The 20,630-nt window shown below is 46.6% G+C and overlaps 1 protein-coding gene across 8 annotated transcripts in view; it reads right to left on the minus strand.

The window, feature by feature from the left end:
* PAX5 (paired box 5) overlaps positions 1 to 20,630 on the minus strand; it is a gene marked incomplete at both ends in the record, with an annotated part of 186,138 nt that overhangs the window by 104,201 nt on the left and 61,307 nt on the right. For all 8 annotated transcript variants that reach the window (XM_081236166.1, XM_081236165.1, XM_081236163.1 and 5 more), the window contains one exon: positions 17,439 to 17,614. In XM_081236166.1, the coding sequence (XP_081092292.1) occupies positions 17,439 to 17,614 (176 nt within the window). The remainder of the gene's footprint in view (positions 1 to 17,438; positions 17,615 to 20,630) is intronic.

Raw genomic sequence — 20,630 nt, forward strand, 5'->3', positions numbered from 1 at the left:
TCCTGATGAGCCAGCTCTTGCCAGGAACCCGCAGAAATTACAACAGGTGGATAAAGTTATCTGCCCTTTTGGTGGACTGAAATGGTAATAACATCACCAATTCCCTTACCTCGACCCTGGAATAGCCATATCCTCTTAAAAGCACTGACACTGAATTGGTCTATGTGATGGTCTTCAATAAATTCATTCTGTTGTGCTTAACAGCCAAGACATCAGGAAAAGGTCAATAAATCCATCTTTTCTCCAAAATAGAAGAGAGGAAAGGCAACCCCATCTGTCACAGAATGCCAAAGCTCCGAGCTGGAGAGGAAACTACTGGTCATCTCTTCCAAGCCCCTCTCCGATGCTTGAAGACTTTCCTCAGCCTTCCTTCCAAGAGGCCACACTGCCCAGGACAGACACTCCCAGTGACAGGAAACCCACAGCCAATCCACATGTGTGCAGTTCTGTCTGTTTGAAAAGTTTCCTTCGACTGAGTTGAAAGCTGCCTGTCTCTAATTTCCTCTAGGTCCTGGGTCTGCCCCCTGGAGCCACAAATAAGTCTGTTCCTCCTCCATGGGAACCCCTCTGAGATAGGATTACACTCTTGTGTATCCAGTGAGTTTTCCCTTCTCCAGGCAAGTTCCACTTCCTCCACAAGTGCCTCACAAGACAGGTTTAAGGGATGGGGAGGCAGGGTGGTGTAAGTGGGGGCAGGATAAATGGTGGTTCAAAGCACAGGTCCTGGACTCTGACTGTCTGGCTTCAGGATCTTGCTCCAAATGTTTCTACCTATGGGTCTTTGGACAAGTTGTCCTCTCTCCACTCAGTTTTCTCACCTGTAAAATGGGAATAATTCCACACCACCCACTTCATAAAGCATAGAGTAAGGAGCTACATAAAGAGTTCAGCACAGTTTCCTGGCACATACTAAGTGCTTAGTAAATGTTAGAGGTGTAGTCACTTCCCCAACCTGGTCACCTCCTCTGGTCATCTTCCAATTAGTCAACATCGTTCTTAAGGGGAGGCACTCACCTGGAATCCCACATCACAGGTGTGGCCTGACCAACACAGAAGAGTTCACATTCACTGGCAGCTATGTCTAAGTTCACAGACAGCTAAAACCCCTAGATTTTTCTCACCAGTGCTTCTGTTAATCTTCATGTCCACTTGCTGTGGTTTTCTGAAATTTTACTTTTATAACTAGGAGGTTATTATTTATGAAACCACTGAACCATTCCTATGCCGAGGTCTATTCACTCTTACTATAGCTAGAACTATTCACCCATACCCATACATACAAGTCTAGAAACTCTTCTATCATTAGTTAATGCTGGCTCCCTGAGACACAGATTAGGCAAGAAGTAGGAAGAGGGTCTTTCACTTCTGCTTAGCATGATTCTGTATTGTTTGAATTTTTTTGCAACACACATGTGTTACTTCTGCTTTACCAAACTGGAATTTAATCTGCTGCTCTTTTTCTAACTTCTTGAGTTGAATGCTAACTCATTACTCTTTTATCCTCTATTTTAAATTAATGCATTTAAAGCTATGCATTTCCCTCTAAGTACCACTTTAGCTTTATTGCACAAGTTTTTATAGGTAGTGCTGTGTTTTTGTTTTTGGTTGTTCAGTTCTAATATTTTGTAATTTCAATTAGGATTTCTTTTTTGACCTATGGATTTTTTCAGAAAATTGATTTTGTTTTTTAACTTTCAAACATAGAGAAGATTGGAAGCCGTAATTTGCTTTAGACTATTAATTTGTAATTTTAATGCGCTGCGATCAAGAACATGGTCTAAGATGTGGATTTGGTGTATTGCTGAGATTTGCTTTCACAACCAGCACACAGTCCATCTCTGTGTTCTTCCATGTGTTTGAAAAGCACCTGTACTCTCGAATTGTTGGCTTTCGTTTGTCTATTTGATCAAGCTTGTTAATTTTGTTGTGTAAAACTTACAAATGTCCTTGCCAATTTTTTGTCAGCTTGATATATCCATTAATAAGAGGGGTATGTTAAAGTCTCCAAAAAATATTATGGGATTTTTTCCCTTTGTTCATTGACAATTTTTGCTTTAAATATTTTGAGATTCTGTTGCTTAGTATATACAGGTTCAAGATTGCTATATCATTTTTTTCTTATCATTGAGTAATTACCCTTTTTTTCTTTGAGGATACATTGGGCCTTAATTTCATCTGAGAGTGATATTACTCTATCATATTTTATTTAGTTTTCCTATCTCCTTACTTGCAACCTTTCAGTACCATTTTGTTTTAGGTCAATTCCTATAAACAGCATATTTCTGAGTTTTGGTTATTTTTCATAACCTCTGTATTATCTAACAAATTCAGTCTTATATTTATTGGGACTACTCAAATATTTTTATTTCTACCATCTACTATCTAATTTTGTATTTTTAACTGACCATGCTTTTCTTTGCTTCTTTCTTCCTCTCCCCTGTCTTCTCTTGGGCTCACTGAGTACTCTATATATCTCTTTGCCTCTTATGGTTCTGAAGTTATACATTCCACTACTATGCCTTTAATGATGACCCTTAATTTGCTCACCTGCATCCTTGACATACCCAAATTCACAGCTGATCAATATATCTATCCTCTACCTGAGTAATACAAGGATCTTAGAATTTTTAATTCAGAGCAACCCACCCCCAATCTTATATATTATTATTGTCTTTTTTCGTTTGTTTTTAAATCCCCCAAACTAGTCATTATGTTTATAGTCAATAGTTATTTAAATTATCCTTTGTTTAGCAGTTATTTGGTTACCATTGCTTCTTAAATCCCATTCTTTCCTTCTGTATTTCATATCCTTCTCATAGGCAACATACAGTTGGATCTTGTGGTTTATTTTTTTTAATGCACTCTTTTAATGGGTACACTTAGACCATTAACATTGAAAGCAATTATTAATATAGTTGGATTAATATCTACTATGTTTGTAAATGTTTTCTATTTATTGAACTTGTTCTTTATTTCTTTTGTGTGTGTGTGTGTGTGTGTGTGTGTGTGTGTGTGTGGTACGCGGGCCTCTCACTGTTGTGGCCTCTCCTGTTGCGGAGCACAGGCTCCGGACGTGCAGGCTCCAGACGCGCAGGCTCAGTGGCCATGGCTCACGGGCCCAGCCACTCCGCGGCATGTGGGATCCTCCCAGACCGGGGCACGAACCCGTGTCCCCTGCATCGGCAGGAGGACTCTCAACCACTGCGCCACCAGGGAAGCCCTTTATTTTTTTCCCTGCTTTTTTTCCTTCTTTCTCTGGATTTAATTTAAATATGTCATATGATTCCATTTTATCTACTTAGCACTATTGAACTATACACTTAAATATGGTTAAGAGGGTAATTTTTACATTATGTGTTTTTTATCACAATTTTAAAAAGATTTTTAAGTCAAAAAAAATAGTTTTAGTCGTTGCCCTAGAGTTTTCAGTATACATTTATAACTAATCTAAATTCACCTTCAAATAACATTGTACTTCTTAAATTGTAGTGCAGTTACCTTCTAACAGAGTATTCCCAATTCCCCCTTCCTGTCCCTTGTGACATTACTGTCATTCGTTTCACTTATCCATATGTAATAACCATATGGATACATTGTTACATTTTTACTTTAAACAGTTTCCTTTTAGATCAATTAAAACTAAGAAAAATCAAAGAATTTTTATCATCATTTATTCCTTCTCTGACTCCCCTCCTTTTTATTTTTTGCAGGTCCGAATTTCTGACCTATATCATTTTCCTTCTCCCTAAAAAAAAATTTTTTTAACATTTCTTGCAAGACAGGTCTGCTAGTCATGAATTCACTCCATTTCTGTTTGACAGAAAGTCTTCATTTTTCCTTCATTTTGGGGGTACAATTTTCCAAGATATAGAGTTCTAGGTTGGTGGGGTTTTCCTTTCAGTGCTTTAAATATTTCACTCCACTCTCTTCCTGTTTACATGGTTTCTGACATGAAATCCCCTGTGACTCTTATCCTTGTTCTTCTTTAAGTAAGGTATTCTTCCCCCTCCAGCTTCTTTCAAGGTTTTTCTCTGTCTTAGGTTTTCTGATGTTTGCATACAATATGTGTAGGTTTAAATATTTTGATATTTACACCTACTGCTTGGCATTTTGTGAAATTCCCACATCTGTGGTTTGATTATCTGACTTAATTTTGGAAAGTTCTTGGCCATTACTACTTGAAATATTTCTTCTTCATTCTCTCTTCTCCCTCTGATATTGCAATTATACACATGTTATTCCTCTCAAAATTATCCCATAATTCTTGGATTGTGTTCTGTTCTGGTTTTTGGTTTGTGCCTTTGCTTTTTCTTCTTCTTTTTTTATTTTTATTGGGGTATAGTTGTTTTACAATGTTGTGTTAGTTTCTACCGTACAGTGAAGTGAATCAGCCATATGTATACATATATCTCCTCTTTTGTGGATTTCCTTCCCATTTAGGTCACCACATAGCACTACATAGAGTTCCCTGTGCTATACAGCAGGTTCTAATTAGTCATCTATTTTTTTTTTTTTTTTTTTTTTTGCTGTACGCGGGCCTCTCACTGCTGTGGCCTCTCCCGTTGCGGAGCACAGGCTCCGGACACACAGGCTCCACGGCCATGGCTCGCGGGCCCAGCCGCTGCGCGGCATGTGGGATCTTCCGGGATAGGGGCACGAACCCGTGTCCCCTGCATCGGCAGGCGGACTCTCAACCACTGCGCCACCAGGGAAGCCCTAGTCATCTATTTTATACATATTAGTGTATATGTGTCAATCCCAATCTCCTGATTCATCCCACCCCTGCCTTTGGTTTTTCATTCTTTTTTTTTTCTTTTGCATTTCATTTTGGGAAGTTTCTACTGACATGTCTTCAAGTTTACTGGCTCCTTACTTGACTGTGTCCAATCTATGGATGAACCCATCAAAGGCCTTCTTTATTTTTGTCACTGTATTTTTTTTTTAATTTCTAGCATCTTTTTAATTCTTTCTTAGCGTTTCCATCTCTCTGTTTACATTGCCAATCTGTTTTTCCATGCTGTCTACTTTTTCCAGTAGAGCCCTAAACATATCAATCATAGTTGTTTTAAATTCCCTAATAATTCTCAAATCTCTGTCATAGCTGAGTCCAGTTCTGATGCTTACTTTGTCTCTTCAGACTGTGTTTTGTTCTTGCCTAACTTTTTTTGAAAGCTGGACACCATGTACAGACAGGGTACAGCAACTGAGGTAAATAGGCCTTTAGTATGAGGTTTTATGTTAATCTGGCAGATCTCAGCTGTAACTCTGTATTCTCCTGTCTTTCCAGATTTTGGTGTAGCTGTTTGCCCTGCAACCTTAATTCACTGATGGGTTGAGAATAGTTGTTGTACAGTTTGCTCAGCTTTATTTCTTGTTGCAAATATGGGAGTGATGACTCCCAAGCTCTTTATACATCTGAGCCAAAACTGGAAGTCTCGGGGTTCCCTGGTGGTGCAGTGGTTGGGAGTCCGCCTGCCGATGCAGGGGACATGGGTTCGTGCCCTGGTCTGGGAGGATCCCACGTGCCACGGAGCGGCTGGGCCCGTGAGCCATGGCCGCTGGGGCTTTGCGTCCGGAGCCTGTGCTCCGCGGCGGGAGAGGCCACAGCAGTGAGAGGCCCGCGGGCCGCAAAAAAAAAAAAAAAACAAACAAAACTGAAAGTCTCTCATATCCTTCTTACTGAAGTACATTGTTTAGCAGCTCAGCAAGAGTGTGTAAGTGGTAAACTCTCCTTTGTCTTAAAATGTTTTTATTTTCCTTCATTATTAAATGATCATTTATCTGAGGATATATCAATTGTTATTATATCTTAACATTTGAAGATATTTTCTATTGTCTTCTGACTTCTACTGATGCTTTAAAAAGTATCCTGTCAATCTAGAAGTTATACTTTCTCTCTGGTTGCTTTTAATTTTCTCTGTGTCTTTGATGTTCTTCAATTTTACTACAGCTTTGCCTAGATGTGCATTTATTGTTATTCAACTTGTGTGGGATTTAGTATGCTTCTTCAATCTAATGACATGTCTGCAACAGTTTTGTTCTATAAATTCCTTAGCTATTATTTTTTCGAATGTTCCCTCATCTCTGTTTTTTCTATTTACTTTTCCAGAGCAACTATTAGATGTATATTGGACCTTCTCATGAAATAGTGTTTTATCTCTTACCCTCTCTTTCATATTTCCCAACTCTTTAGATTTCTATACTGCATTCCTGACAAATTCCTCAGGTCTGTCTCCCAAATCACTAATTTTCTATTCAGCTGTGTCTTACCCTGTTATTTAACCCATCAATTGAATTTTTAACTTTGATGATTAAATTTTTTATTTTTAGAGAATTTGGTTCTTTTCCTAATCTGCTTATTCTTTTTTCATGTTGTTTTGTTCTTTTTTAATGTTTCTAGTCCTTTTTTCATCTCTTTAGTCATTTTATTGTCTCTTTCAGATTGCCTGGTATCTTAGGTTCTTGGAGTACTAATTTTCCTGGTTATGTCTCCTGACTTGCCCTTCTGTGGTTTGCAATTTTTTAATTGTGAGCTCATCTTCAGTAGTTAACATTAACTCTGCAGGCATGTTATACGTAATGGACTGTGAAAGTATCCAGATGAGAACTTTTCATGTGCTTCTGCTTGGCATCTCAAGAATTTCACTGACATGAGCCCAGCTTTTATATTAATTTCTCTTCTTGGGTTTCTTGCGAGTAATATAAAGTGAGATGCAACACCTGTATGTGCCATAGTTGGATTTCAACTTGTCATAGGAGACTTTGGTTCTCCCCTGAGTCCCATACGGAATCAAGTTTCCTTGCTGCTTCCCTCAGCCTACTGTTCATTTCATGGAAAGTGTGGTCCTTCCAGGTTTCAAGTTTTTAGCAAGAGTTTCAGTTTCAACTCCCATATTACATAGGTCTAAGAGTGTATCTTCTATCTTAACACCAGCATCAAAACTCCAGCCCCTGTTCACTAGGAACAATATCCAGGACCAGTACCCTGGGCCGCTGGGACATTAGCTCATGCATGTAGAATTCTGGCTCTGAGTTCCTTCTAAATTTCCAGCGCCAGAGGATTTCTCTCTCTTTATTTAAACCTCAAAGACATATATCCATATTATATATATATATATATATATATATATATATATATATTTAGGTATTTAGATATATAGTTTTTTCATTGTTATACTTGATCCAGTATTTCTATTGTTTAAGATGGGAGGGAGTCTGCAATAGGTCAGACCTTGTTATCGGAACCAAAAATTCTATGGAGGTTTCTTTGTTTTTTTGTTTTTTTTGTAATTTACAAAATAATGTTTGCATTTTTTTAAAGAGCTTTGTGAATAGCCAAATTCCTTAAGCCAAATTTGTGGTGCACTCTCAAGACAAATAAGCTGTAGGACTGGAATTACCTCTTCTGTTAGCTTTTTTGTCTTTCTTTATTGTAAGTATTGGTTAGCATTGTTTAGGGGGAAATATTTCTACCCAAAAATCAGTTTTCACATAGTACCTCTGGCTATATCTATTGCTGTTACTTAATGCCACACAGCACAGTGCAGGTGGTCAATGTCACTGACATGGCACATCTGTAAAAGTTTCTTGGATGAATGAATGAATAAATGAATGAAAGAACAACCCAGCAAGGTGCAGGCAGCTCTTTGACAATTCGCTTGTAATCTTTAAACCCCGCATACACAGAATTTGCCTGTCATCTAAAAGAGTGGAACAGACAGGAAGAAAAAAATGTAAACAAGTCAAAATAAAAATGAGATGAATTCCCAATTTGTTTTAGCTCTCACAGAATGTTAGAGCTAGAATGGATCTCAAGGATGACCCAGGCTAATCCCCCACCCCAAATGCAGAAACCATGACCCAGAGAGAAGTGACTAGCCCAAGAGCCATTATGAAAGCCCAGCGGTCCATCCCATGCTTTTACACTATGGCAACTTGCTCAGTGTTCCCTCAAACATTCCCCAGTCTTGCAAAACAGGCATGATTTTTCTTGGGCAGAAAACTGGGCATCCTCAGGCAAGATCCTCAGAGCAAAGCTGAGATCCCACATAGTCCATGTGATTTTCACCCTTGGGTCACTTTGAGATGATGACAGTAGAAGGATAAGAGACGGTATGGCTGGTATAGAGGCACCCAGTACCTCTAAAGATCTAGGAAGCAAGAATTCCAGCATAAGACTTGTCATTATCTCATTTCAAAGGCAAGATGATATCCAAGTTAAATCTTGCTTAAGCATCTCAGTGTTCAGGATTCTAGCCCCTCTCATCCTGGGAAGAACTGGGTAGAGAATTCTTGCACTTCTCCTGCCACTACCACTCTCTCCACCCTCCTCTAGCTCCTCTCATGGGCACTGCCATGGACTGGAGAGAAGGTCAGCCCCAGACAGGGCAGGCAACGACTCCCAGGGATGCAGTGACATTGTCTGCACCTTGGCAAGAGCCTACCAACACTCCAAGTCTCCTCACAGCAGCCAGAATAATCTTCTAATCCATATTGGATTAGATCCTGCTAGTCCCTGGATTAAAATCTTGCAGAGGCTTCTCCTTACTTTCACGATAAAACCCAAGCCCCTGGCCCTGGTCCACAAGTCACCTCACAGGCATCCCCCACCACCTCCCTGACTGTACCACATACCACATACCATGCTTACCCACGAGACATCTTTTGGTTACTTTCCAGCCTCAGGTCTTCATTCAGGCTGTTCCTTCTGCCTGGGACACTGTTCCCACCACCCTTCCCTATCTTGAGCTCAAAGGCACCATCCTGAGATAGACATTCCTGACCTCCCATCTAAATGAGGTCCCACTCTTTACTCTCAGCACACCCATACCTGTCTCTACACAGCACCCATCATGTTCTGTAATTACTGGTAATGATATACTGTTTTTACTGGCATAATTCTTTTGCTAAAATCTGTCTCCAGGACTTCCCTGGTGGCACAGTGGTTAAGAATCTGCCTGCCAATGCAGGGACACGGGTTCGAGCCCTGTTCCGGGAAGATCCCACATGCCGCGGAGCAACTAAGCCCATGCACCACAACTACTGAGCCTGTGCTCTAGAGCCCATGAGCCACAACTACTGAGCCCGCGTGCCACAACTACTGAAGCCCGTGCGCCTAGAGCCCGTGCTCTGCAACAAAAGAAGCCCACACACCGCAAGGAAGAGTAGCCCCCACTCACCGCAACTAGAGAAAGCCCGCACGCAGCAACGAAGACCCAATGCAGCCAATAAATAAATAAGTTTATTTTTTAAAAAAATCTGTCTCCATTGTTATTGGGTAAATTCTAGGAACCACATCTTTGTTGCTGCTGTGTCCCCATCACTTAGCACAGTACTTGGCACAGAGCAGGTACTCCATAAATATTTGCTGAATGAAATCAATCACTCAGATGTCTACACCTCCAGGGGTCAGGGAGCTGACTCCAGAGAACTGTCTACACCCACAAAAGGCAGGAAGCAGGGAATGTGGCAGTCTTACTAGCTACATCATTTGGGGCATGTTACTTTAAACTCTTTCTGCCTCAGTTTCCTCATCTGCCACATGAAGATTACACTGCATATATTCTACCTCATAGCGTCGCTGGGAGCAAGAGTGCTATGTGAAAGGTTATCGGGGGTTTTTAATTAGTAATTCCTCTTCCTTCGATTATGCCTCACACTCTGCCGGCCCCCCTGCAGGCAGTGGCACCTGCTGGCAGGACACTGTCTGTTTAACCCTCTGCTCCACTCCCTACCCCCGAGGGGTCTGGCTGTGAATTCCTGGGCAGAGGATGCCGGTACTGTGTGTGGGCGGTGAGGCTGGCACCAGACACTGGTATCCAGACTTCTGGCCCTGGTGTCTTCACCAGAAACCCCAGCCCTGTTCTGTGCACTGGAGGAGCTGGACTCATCACTGGCCTCCCAAGACCTTGCAGCCTCCAGCCCTTCACTGCTCAGAGCCATGGTCCCTGTGACCCAGGCCTCTCTGCCTACCCTAGTGAGGATCCCTGAGGGGAAACCGCCCTCCAGTGTCCCTGCCATGTTGCAGCATAAAAGGTCTTCTCCTTTTGTTGCCTCCCCTACCCCTTCCCCTCTTCCCAGTGGACCTTCTCACTCTTCTTGCCTTAGAATCATTCTTTCAGGTTGGAAGGACCTTGCCTTTTAGCTAATCAAGCCCTCCGTGGATTCTTTTTTTTTTTATTATTGGGGTATAGTTGATTTACAATGTTGTTTTAGTTTCATGTGTACAGCAAAGTGATTCAGTTATACATATACTTATATCCACTCTTCTTTTAGATTCTTTCCCATATAGGTCATTACAGAGTATTGAGTAGAGTTCCCTGTGCTATACAGTAGGTCCTTATTAGTTATCTATTTTACACATTGTAGTGTGTATATATCCATCCCAATCTCCCATCTCTGTGGATTCTTAAACTTTTAATATAGCATATATGAAAAAGCATAGATTCTCCTTATATTCCTCCAGTGATGGGAAGCTCACTACTTCCCAAGGAAGCCCACTCTACTGTGAGAAAGCTTGGGCTATTAGAAAGTTCTCTTAGCTTGTTTCCTTCCCTGCTCACACCCCCAAGTCTTCCCTTCTTCAGACCAAACAGCCCTAATTTCTTCAGTCATCCCTCCTAGGTAAGATTTTTAATCACCTCTTCCGAGCAAACTCTATTTTGTCTGCAGTGGAGGAGCCTGGCCCTGAGCACAGCCCTACGAGGGTAGGGGCAGAGTGAGAGGAGCACAGCTAGCTCAGAGTAGAAGGGGAGAGTCACTGCCCCGACTCCAGTTCATACCTCCAGAGACCACGTTGGTTTGCAGGCAGACCCAGCACTTCCTAATTCATGCATAGCTCCCAGGGTGAACAGACTGGACCCTCAGGGTGTATCTCTAGGACACTGTCCACCCGGAAGAATCGGTGGACAGCCTGATTGTGCTGCAACTGGGGGCAACCCAGTGGCTACCAGCCTGGACTCTGGACCCGGCTTCCGACTTGGCTCCACACTTACTGTGCCCTGTGGCTGAGTCATTGCACTGATCTCACCAAGCCTCAGCCATCCTGTCTGCACAGTGGAGATAATAGGAGCTCTGTGACTTTGTAATGAGATGGGGCTAGAAGCGTTCTCCTCAGAACAGAGCCAGGCCCATGGCAAGAAATGAATACACAGTCGCTACAACAATTACTACAGTAATGATTAGAACCCGGTGCCTTTATGAACTCAGACAAGAGGTATGTCAGTGCAGGCTAAGTGGGTCAATGAAGGCCTCCCAGGGCAGGCAGGACTCCTGCTGGGGCTGGACTGCATAGATTTAGAAACAGACTGAAAGAACGTTCCACTCGGAGAAACTGTGAGCAGGAGTTTCGAGTGAGAACAACAACATCAAGAAAGTAATAATAACTGCAGTCCCTGCCACCCTGCATGCTCAGAGCCATCCCTGGGGCTCCCGCGCCCGCGCATACACAAAGGCATGCACACACACACATGCACACGCCAGCCCATCGTCTGCGGCCCCCTCGGACAGGAGGAGCCCAGCCCACGTGGAGCAGTGAGGGGTTAGGCCCGGCTTCAGCCAGAGCATCTTGTAGGCAAGCAGAGGGCTGTGGGAGTGGTGAAGGGTCATGCTGAAGATGAAGAGCTGGGATTGAGGTTTTGAGCAGCGGGAAACCACGAGGGGCTAGTATGTGAGGATGAGCTTCAGGAAGAGAAAGCCAATAGTGCAGCAGGGACAGGACAAGAGGCAGGAGCCCCACTGAAGGCTGCTTCCAGGAGAGCAGACTAGTCCAGGCTACAGACTCGGGGCCCTTCAGGGCACACTGCCCCCAAAGCAAAGCCAAACCTCCTCACCTCCACATTCCAGCCCTCTGGGGTTTAGGGTCCTCCTGCTTCTCCAACCCCATTGTCTCTGACTTTCTTTCACTCAGCCCATATTCCAACCACCTAGACCGGCCTGCAGTTCCCTGCTGTACTTGCACTCCTCCATGCCTTCATCTGTGCCGTTCCATCTGCCTAGAATGCCCTCTCCAACCAACTCTACCTTCTCCACAGAGCTGGATTCTGCCCATCCCTCAAGGCACAGCACGAATGACACCTCCTCCAGGAAGCCTTCCCCCATTCTTAGCCTGGCACACCTGTCTCCTCGCTCCCTTCTCTCCCTACCCTCTCTCCTGGAGCTCCCTGAAGAAAGAAAGCATGTCCACCACCTCATCTTTTTCCCCACAGTGTCCAACCCTTTTTCTGACTCAGGGAGGGTTCAAGCCATCTCTGATAACCAAGCTCAATCATGGTCAGAAACACAAACCAGCCCCTTCCCAGGAGGAGGACGCCCACAAGAGTAGGCAATGCTCAGCCCCAGGCCCACCAGCCTGGAGAAATGCCACCGTTCAGAGGGCAAAGCAGCTTATGAGAGCAGGAGGCATTTCTGGTGACTTCTCTGTTAGACAAGGGACAGGACTTCTCCCGGTTTAACCTTCCATGACCTTTGAACTTCCTGGGAGGTCAGCAGCACGTCCCCCTTCCCCAGCTGTCTTTCTGTCTCTGGCCCGATGGGAGGGAGGGCCCTGGGCCTGTTCCATTTTGCGTCCGTATTGATCTGCTGGCAGCAATGGGCTGGATAATTAGCCAGGAATTAGGGTTCCTATTACAGCCAGGAGGCTGCTCCAGCTGATTTATCACCTGAATAATTTACTGTGATTGAAAGGAAATTAAAATGAACTCCATTTGACAACTGTGAGCTTTTATGGGCTTTAGTGAAGGCTCAAAAGCCAGATTAATAGCCTAGTGTTGGTTAATAGTCTGCCGAGAGTAAATACGGCAGGCTGTGCTTGGTGGCGGCCTTCCTGGTGGCCACAGGAGGGACCAGCTCCTGCCAGGAGCTCAGCACCCACCACAGCATCAATGCGACTTTTACTGAAACAGATGCCACTGTTCGAAACATATGCACACGTACCACCCACCATTGTTTCCTTTTTTTGTTTTGTTTTTTCTCTTCTCCTCCAAGGTGATTTTTACTCACTCCACATGTAGGGAAAACAGAATTGCTTTTTCAATAACCATTTTGAAAAGGAAGTGTTCCATTGCCCCAGGAGTGTGTATATATTAACCCCTTCCACTCAGGGACAAGGGTTTACTAAGTTCCCACATAAAAGGGAGAGAAGCCTGGGACTTCCCTGGTGGCGCAGTGGTTAAGAATCCTCCTGCCAATGCGAGGGACAAAGGTTCAAGCCCTGGTCCGGGAAGATCCCACATGCCGCAGAGCAACTAAGCCCGTGTGCCACAACTACTGAGCCTGTGCTCTAGAGCCTGTGAGCCACAACTACTGAGCCTGCGTGTCACAACTACTGAAGCCCACGAGCCTAGAGCCTGTGCTCCGCAACAAGAGAAGCCACCACAGTGAGAAGCCCGCACACAGCAACAAAGAGTAGGCCCCGCTCGCCGCAACTAGAAAAAGCCCGAGCACAGCAATGAAGACCCAACGTAGCCAATAAATAAATAAATGTATTTTAAAAAGGGAGAAGCCTGGGCCCACCCACCCAGGGCAGATCTTGGCAGGAAAAGCAGCCAGGTGAGGGTGGGCTCTGAGCTCGTGGAAGTGACAGGCGGGACTCTGCCTGTTCTTTCCTTGGGCAGTTAGGAGTGGGTAATTGAGGAGGACTTACAGGGAGGTGAAGCAAGAATCTGAGGGTTCTACAGTGACCAGCGTTCTCTAGCTGCAAAAGGCCAGTTCTGAAAACCAGCCAGTCCGAAAACTAGCCCCTAGAATTGTTTGGGGACATGGAGGCCCATGTAACCATCTTGCACAAGATGGACAAAAGATCTTGAGGTCAGATTCCAGCTCTGCATCCTCGACAGGTCCCCTTTGGGCCTGAAAACGGGGTGAACAGTCTGGAAAAAAATGTTCTAATCTGTAAAATGGAGCTTACAAATCTTGCTTAACCTGTGTAGCAGGCATTTACATGGAGAGTCCGATGAGAGGATGGATGTGAAAGACCTTAGAAAACTGCAGAGGATCACACATAGGTGAGGAGGATCACTGCCGCTATTGTTGGGCTATGGCTGTGCCGTTGTTGTCACCATCACAATTACTACTGTCCCAGATATGGCAACGGAGGTCCAGAGAAAAAGTGACTTGCCCCGCCGGGCAGAAGCCGATCTCAAGTCAAACTCCCCCACCTCCAAGGCTGGCACACGATCTTTCTTCCCCACAAACTGCCACTAGACCATGGAGACCAGATGTTCACAAATGGAAGAGGGGTCAGTATCAGCAGACAGAGCTCTGGGCCCCTTCCTGGCACCGCCGCCATGCACTCTGGGCTCACAAGGCAAGGCCGCCAGCGGGCACGAGGGGCTCAAGGAACCCATACCCTTGATGCATCCCTTACCAGCCTGTGGCCCCTTGCTCGGCCGACATTCGTCCAAAGTGACTGGGAGTGGGGAGCAAGGGTATGTCATTCATAGTCCAGTGCCTGCGTGTGTGCCCGGCAGCCCCGTGGCCTCACCTCCCATCTCTCCTCATTACGCCCCATCACAGGGAGGTGAAGCAGATTAACCAGAAAGCACTGAGTCAGTCATTATCCTATCGGCAGGCCCTGCCTCAGAACCCACATGGTCAGACAGGCCCTCGGCATATCCGCGTCATTCTGAAGGACACTGCATGGCCAGACTGCTAGAAACAGAGTTTGTGATTCAGGTCTCCTCCCCTGAGGCCCATCTTTACATGGGCCTAATGACCTGTCCCCTAATGTCGCCTCCTCCATGACTTCCTCCCTGTACTCCCAGGAGAGGCAACATCTCCATTTATCAGGGTCCACAGAACCTTCTCCCTCACCTTGCAAGTTCTGAATCCATGTCACACTGCCCCTGTGTGGCTGGAGGCTGAGCTGATGCCTGATTCATCCCGCCCTCCCTGCCCTGGGTGCCGGCACTGTGCCAGGCTCACAGCCAGCATGTAAGAAATACGTGCGATAAATGAGCATCTGAGCAAGTGAGCAAATGGATACCTGGATGGACTCCTGTCACATACGAAGCCCTATAGTCTGCCCAGGCTTCCAGGGCATTCCACGCTGGATGAACTATGATTAGACTCTGAGTTTCCATGAGAATCACATGAAACACAGGCAAACACAATCCCTAACACCTAATGTCTGAATTAAGTAAATAAGGGCTTAATAGAAATGACAGAGGTTTTGTGCAGAGGTATGGCCCTCGCTTGCTGGGTGACCTCAGACAAACCCTATCCTTTCTCTGGGCCTCTAGAAAATGAGGGGGTTGATAGCTTGCTTCTTTAGTCCCTGCTGGCTCTAAAATTCTGTAATATTGTCAAAGGTTTGCAGGTAACTTTTCTCCCAGATTCTGGAGAGAAATGTAGGCCTCATCCAAGGAAGGTTCTGGGTTGAGTTTCTTTTCTTTCTCCTCCTGGGTCAGATGGAATGTGGCTTCGGCCATTTCTCCGAAGGGCTCTGAGTGGGAGAGGCTGCCTGTGATGGAAACACACTCCCTGAAGCCCAGGAACTAGAGCGTGTGAGATCAGCTCTTACCAGCACATATGACTATGTCATTCCCAGAGGAGGTGTCACTCGACTTGCAGGAGAAAGACTGAAATCCTGAGCACAGTCTACAAGACCAGGCCCAGCTCCCCAGAATCTCCTCCCACCCTCCCCAGCCCATTCCCTGAAGCCCAGCCACACTTTCTTTCCATTCCTCACTCCTGGCACACTCCCCCTGACCTCAGGATCTTTGCACTCGCTATTCCCTCTGCCAGGCACGTTCTCCCCACCACATCCCCTCGGGGCTCAGCATAAGCCATTGTGGCCTCCAGCCTGGCTCAGCATCTGCTTCATACCTTTAGAGTACCTCAGACATCCCCTCCTCAGTGCCTAGTGCATCTGTAATCCGTGACCCTTTGAGTAATCCTTCTTTATTGTGATTCTTCTACACACCTGTAGGCTCCCTGAGGGCAGGTCCAAGCCTGTCTTGTTCACTTATGTACCTAGTGACTGGCTCCGTGTCTTGCACATAATAAACACTCATCAGTGTTTGTTAAGCGAATACATGACTTGCTGGGTGGCCTTAGACAAGTCTCTTTGCCTCTCTGGGCCTCAGTTTCCCCATCTGAAAACAAAGTAGCTAGATGGTCTGTGAGAGCCCTCATAGGAACTGCACAGAGACAGCCAGACTATCATAGGATGGTGGTCCCTGAGGCCTTGCTCACCCCTCCCCGTCCAAGGTCCCCTCCAGTACCTATTCTCTCCACAGGAGCCTGTGCTGCAGTCTATACTGTTTTTTGTTTTGGGTTTTTTTTTTTGCGGTACGTGGTTCTCTCACTGTTGTGGCCTCTCTCGTTGTGGAGCACAGGCTCCGGATGCGCAGGCTCAGTGGCCATGGCTCACGGGCCCAGCCGCTCTGCAGCATGTGGGATCTTCCCGGACCGGGGCACGAACCCGTGTCCCCTGCATCGGCAGGCAGACTCTCAACCACTGCACCACCAGGGAAGCCCAGCCTATACTGTTTTGAGTGGCTCTTTGGGAAAACTTCAGAAGCATCATCTAATTAGCCTGTAGAGGAAGCTCGGCAGGCCAGTCCTCCCCACCAGAACCAGCAGCAAGTGCTGGGGAAAGTTACTACTCACAGGCCTCTGTGACTCACCCACCAGGTGGGAGCTCTCGGCAGGCAGGAGCCAAGTCTGAGCCGCCCGTGCCTGCGAGGTATACAGCCCAAAGTCTGTCACAGACAGGGCACCAGGAAACAGTCTCCTGAATTGAATCTGGTACTGGGGGGACCTTATCCAGGCCCCAAGAGTCTCTCACTGGGCAGAGCCTTTCTGATGCCATCTCTGCAGCCACAGGCAGTGACTGCTTCTCGGCCCAGGTTAGAGCAGGGAGCTGCTCAGCAAGGGATCATCCTGCTTCCTTCCCTCTCTTGCAAATGACCCAGCTGCGAGTTTATCCAATGAGACACTTCCTTATTTCCAGACTCTTGGATTCAGTTCTAAAAGCATGACAGGACAACATGACGAGAAGGCTGACAGTAGGGGACACACCAGTGTCATCATAACCTGGTTTATGGCCAGACGGTGCTTACATATTTCCACCTGCACCCTGACTGACAGGATAATGACCCAAGACCACCTCAAGTGGCCCAGAAGATCATTACACCACCCTGTGCAAAGAGCCCTGGGAAAAGACACCACTCCACAGCAATGGCAGAGCAGCCAGACACGGCACAACCCCCCGCTGGCCAGAGAGAGGAGGTACCAGGGCAAGCAACTGAAGAAGCCCCAGACACATCCTCCAGACCTCCTGGGATGCTGCCACTGGCCAGGTTTGGCGGAGAACGAGAAGCCCGGCTCTGAGTAGAAGCTGGCACTCTCACCCACTCCCCGCTGAATGCCTTTGGGTGGGTCACCCAGGCCTGCATGCGGGTGGCAGGTGTGGAGGCAGCGAGTCGGGGGCATACCTGCTCGGGCTTGATGGGCTCTGCGGTGGTGAAGATGTCCGAGTAGTGCTGCCTCTCAAACACGCGGTCCAGCACCTCCAGCTGCTGCTGCGTGAACAGGTCTCCCCGCATCTGCTTCCGGAGGAAATCTCTGCCCGTCAGTGAGTGACCGTTCGGCACAGGAGACTCCTGAATACCTTTGATGAGCATGAGAGAGGAGGGGTGAGTGCAGGCCACGCAAGCTGCTGGGGAAGACATGTCAGACCCTGGATTGGGAAGAGGGCCTGAGAGACCCATGAGCCCAGCTCCTCCCCTGATGAGAGAGGAAACAGACAGGGACTCAGACGGGGGGTCTTTGGCCAAGGTTGCCCTGCTGGTTAGGCCAGAGCCAGCTTCCCACAGTCACAGGCCGGGCCCTGCATGAAGCATGCGTCACTGTATCTAATCCTCACAATGAACTCTATGAACTCCCCCATTTTGCAGATAAGAAAATTGAGGCCTAGAGAGATTAACTGATTTGCCTGAGGACTGGAGCTCAGGTTGACTCAGAGGCTTAACCACCAGGTGCCACCGCCTCTCCTGCTCTGAAGATCCCCTTGGAGGTATAGTTTTGTCCCAGAGCTGATGCCCTTCCCCAGGACAACTGCCACCACATCATGTGACCAGCCAACAAAACACTGTGTTAGGAAGGCTGTAAGGAAACAGATGATCTCCCACAATTCTGATGGGAGTCTACTGGTCACACACCTGTGATGGACAATTTGATAAAATCTATCAAGATCACAAACGCAAGTTCCCTTTGACAGAGCAATTGTACCTCTGGGAAATTGTTTTACAGTGAGACTTACACATATGGGAAGTAATATATATGCAAGGTTCTAGTAGCAAAAGACTGGAAACAACCCAAGAGTTTATTTGTAGGAGCTGGTTAAATAAGTTATGGTATGCTCACACAGTAGAATACTGTATGGCAACACAAAGGAAAGAGGATTCCATCTGTGAATTGATATGGAAAGATCTTCAAGATTCATCGTTAAATGAAAAATAAACGAGATGCAGCACAGCATGTACAATATACAACATTTTGGGCTTCCCTGGTGGCTCAGTGGTTAAGAATCCGCCTGCCAATGCAGGGGACATGTGTTCGAGCCCTGGTCCCGGAAGATCCCACATGCCGCGGAGCAACTAAGCTCACGTGCCACAACTACTGAGCCTGTGCTCTAGAGTCTGCGAGCCACAACTACTGAGCCCGTGTGCTGCAACTACTGAAGCCCGTGCGCCCTAGAGCCCGTGCTCTGCAACAAGAGAAGCCATGGTAATGAGAAGGCCATGCACCGCAACGAAGAGTAGCCCACGCGCAGCAATGAAGACCCAACGCAGCCAAAAATAAGTAAAAAAAATAAATAAATTTATCAAAAAAATATATACGTTTTGTGTAAAAAAGGAAGAAAATAAGACTTTACACACATTGTGTGTGTGTGTGTGTATACACACACACACACACACATATATGGCTCTGGAAGGCAGCACGAGAAACATTTAGAGTGGTTACCCATTCAGGGAGGTAGGAGCTAAATGGATGGAGGCAAAGGGGAGAGAGATTTTTCAAAGCATGCTTGTTTTGTTTTGTTTCGTTATAGAACTTTAAATGTATTGCCTATTCAACAAAATGTAAACTACTAAGAAAGCCCAGGATTAAGTTCTCTATGGGTTCTGTATTGTTAGCTCTTCATTGTGATGATGCCTACATTTCAAAGAAAATACTACGAATTATCAATTAAAAATTAAATGGGTTGAAATATCTTTCGTGAGCTTTGGGCTTGAACCATTCAAAATGAGAGAAAACAAGGAGGATGAAAGAGTCCAGTGAGGAAATGGCCTGCAGGGCCATCATTCCCCAGGGCCCTCTGGGACCAAGTTGCTCGTGCAGGGCTGCCCAGAGACACTGCTGGAAGCCAGGCCCGGAGGTGAGGCCTGCCTTTGCCATTGGGAAGCCCCCGTGGGAAACCAGAGTGTATCAGATCTCTCCCGGGCAGGTGCCCTTACCCAAGGCCTTGCCCAATCCCCCTCCCACCCCCCACCCCACCAGTCCACTGCCGCCCTAGGCTTCATCCATCATGTCAAAACCCCACCCATGTGAGGAAGGAAGCTGAACCAAGGAGCTTGAAGCAGTGGGATATTGTGTCCCTGAGACACTGCCCCAGGTTGGTGTTTCCCCAACTGTCCTACCCAGGGCAACTGCAATACAGGCTCTGACATTTGAACAAAGACACCAGCTTTGGGTGTTCACATGAGTGCTGGCCTTTCAGAGACCCTGTGGCGGCTGACAGCTCAGAGCACCCCAGCATCCTCAACAGGAAGGGCCTTTAGAGGTGGCTTAGGACGCCCCTGAGAAAATGGATCCCAGATCAATTTTGACCCAAGAGGATACCTAAGCTTGTCTGTAGACTGAATGACCAGACACCCCAACATGTGGGTCAAGGAGGGAGCAGGTCTCTCTGATTGATGTCCCCCAGTCTAAAGCCTGAGGCCCTCCTCTGGAAGCCTGTGACACTGGCCTTCCACGAGACAGGTGCCTGCTCCTGCCCACGGGACATCATCCTCAGAGACCCCTCTTTCGTCATGGCCTATATCCATGGGGATCATTCCCACAAGGGCACCAAGACTAGCAGGATGTGGGAGCTCACGGCCCAGCCTGTATCTGCCCAGTTGTGTTCTCCCATTGGCTGGCATCCACCAAGTAGCCCATGTGTGCACAGGTACACGTACACACACACACACACACACACACACACACACACACACACACACACACACACACACACACACACACACACACACACACACACACACACCACACACACACACACACACACACACACGGGAAGGAGGCTCAGCTGGCTCCTCCTTAGCTATTTCTCTGGCCAATCATCCTGGCCCCAGTCACTCCTCCCAAAGCTTGACCTTGGTCTGGGTCCCCAGCGCTCCCACTGAGTCTCTCCCTGTCAGAGAGACCACGTCCACTTTAGGAGACTTTTCCCTGGTCACCACCTTCACTTATAGTCCCCAGCCCCCATCCTACCAGCCAGACCCTATTAAAGGCTCCTTCCTATCTGCCAGCTCCTGATGTCTCCTGCCAAGGCTTCCCCCTGCTGAGCCCCCTTGGGCAGTGCCTGCCTCTTCCCTCCCACTCAGACACTCCACATCTCTGCC

This window comes from Mesoplodon bidens (genome assembly GCF_964165515.1).
Source record: "Mesoplodon bidens genome assembly, chromosome: 6".
Taxonomy (NCBI): domain Eukaryota; kingdom Metazoa; phylum Chordata; class Mammalia; order Artiodactyla; family Ziphiidae; genus Mesoplodon; species Mesoplodon bidens.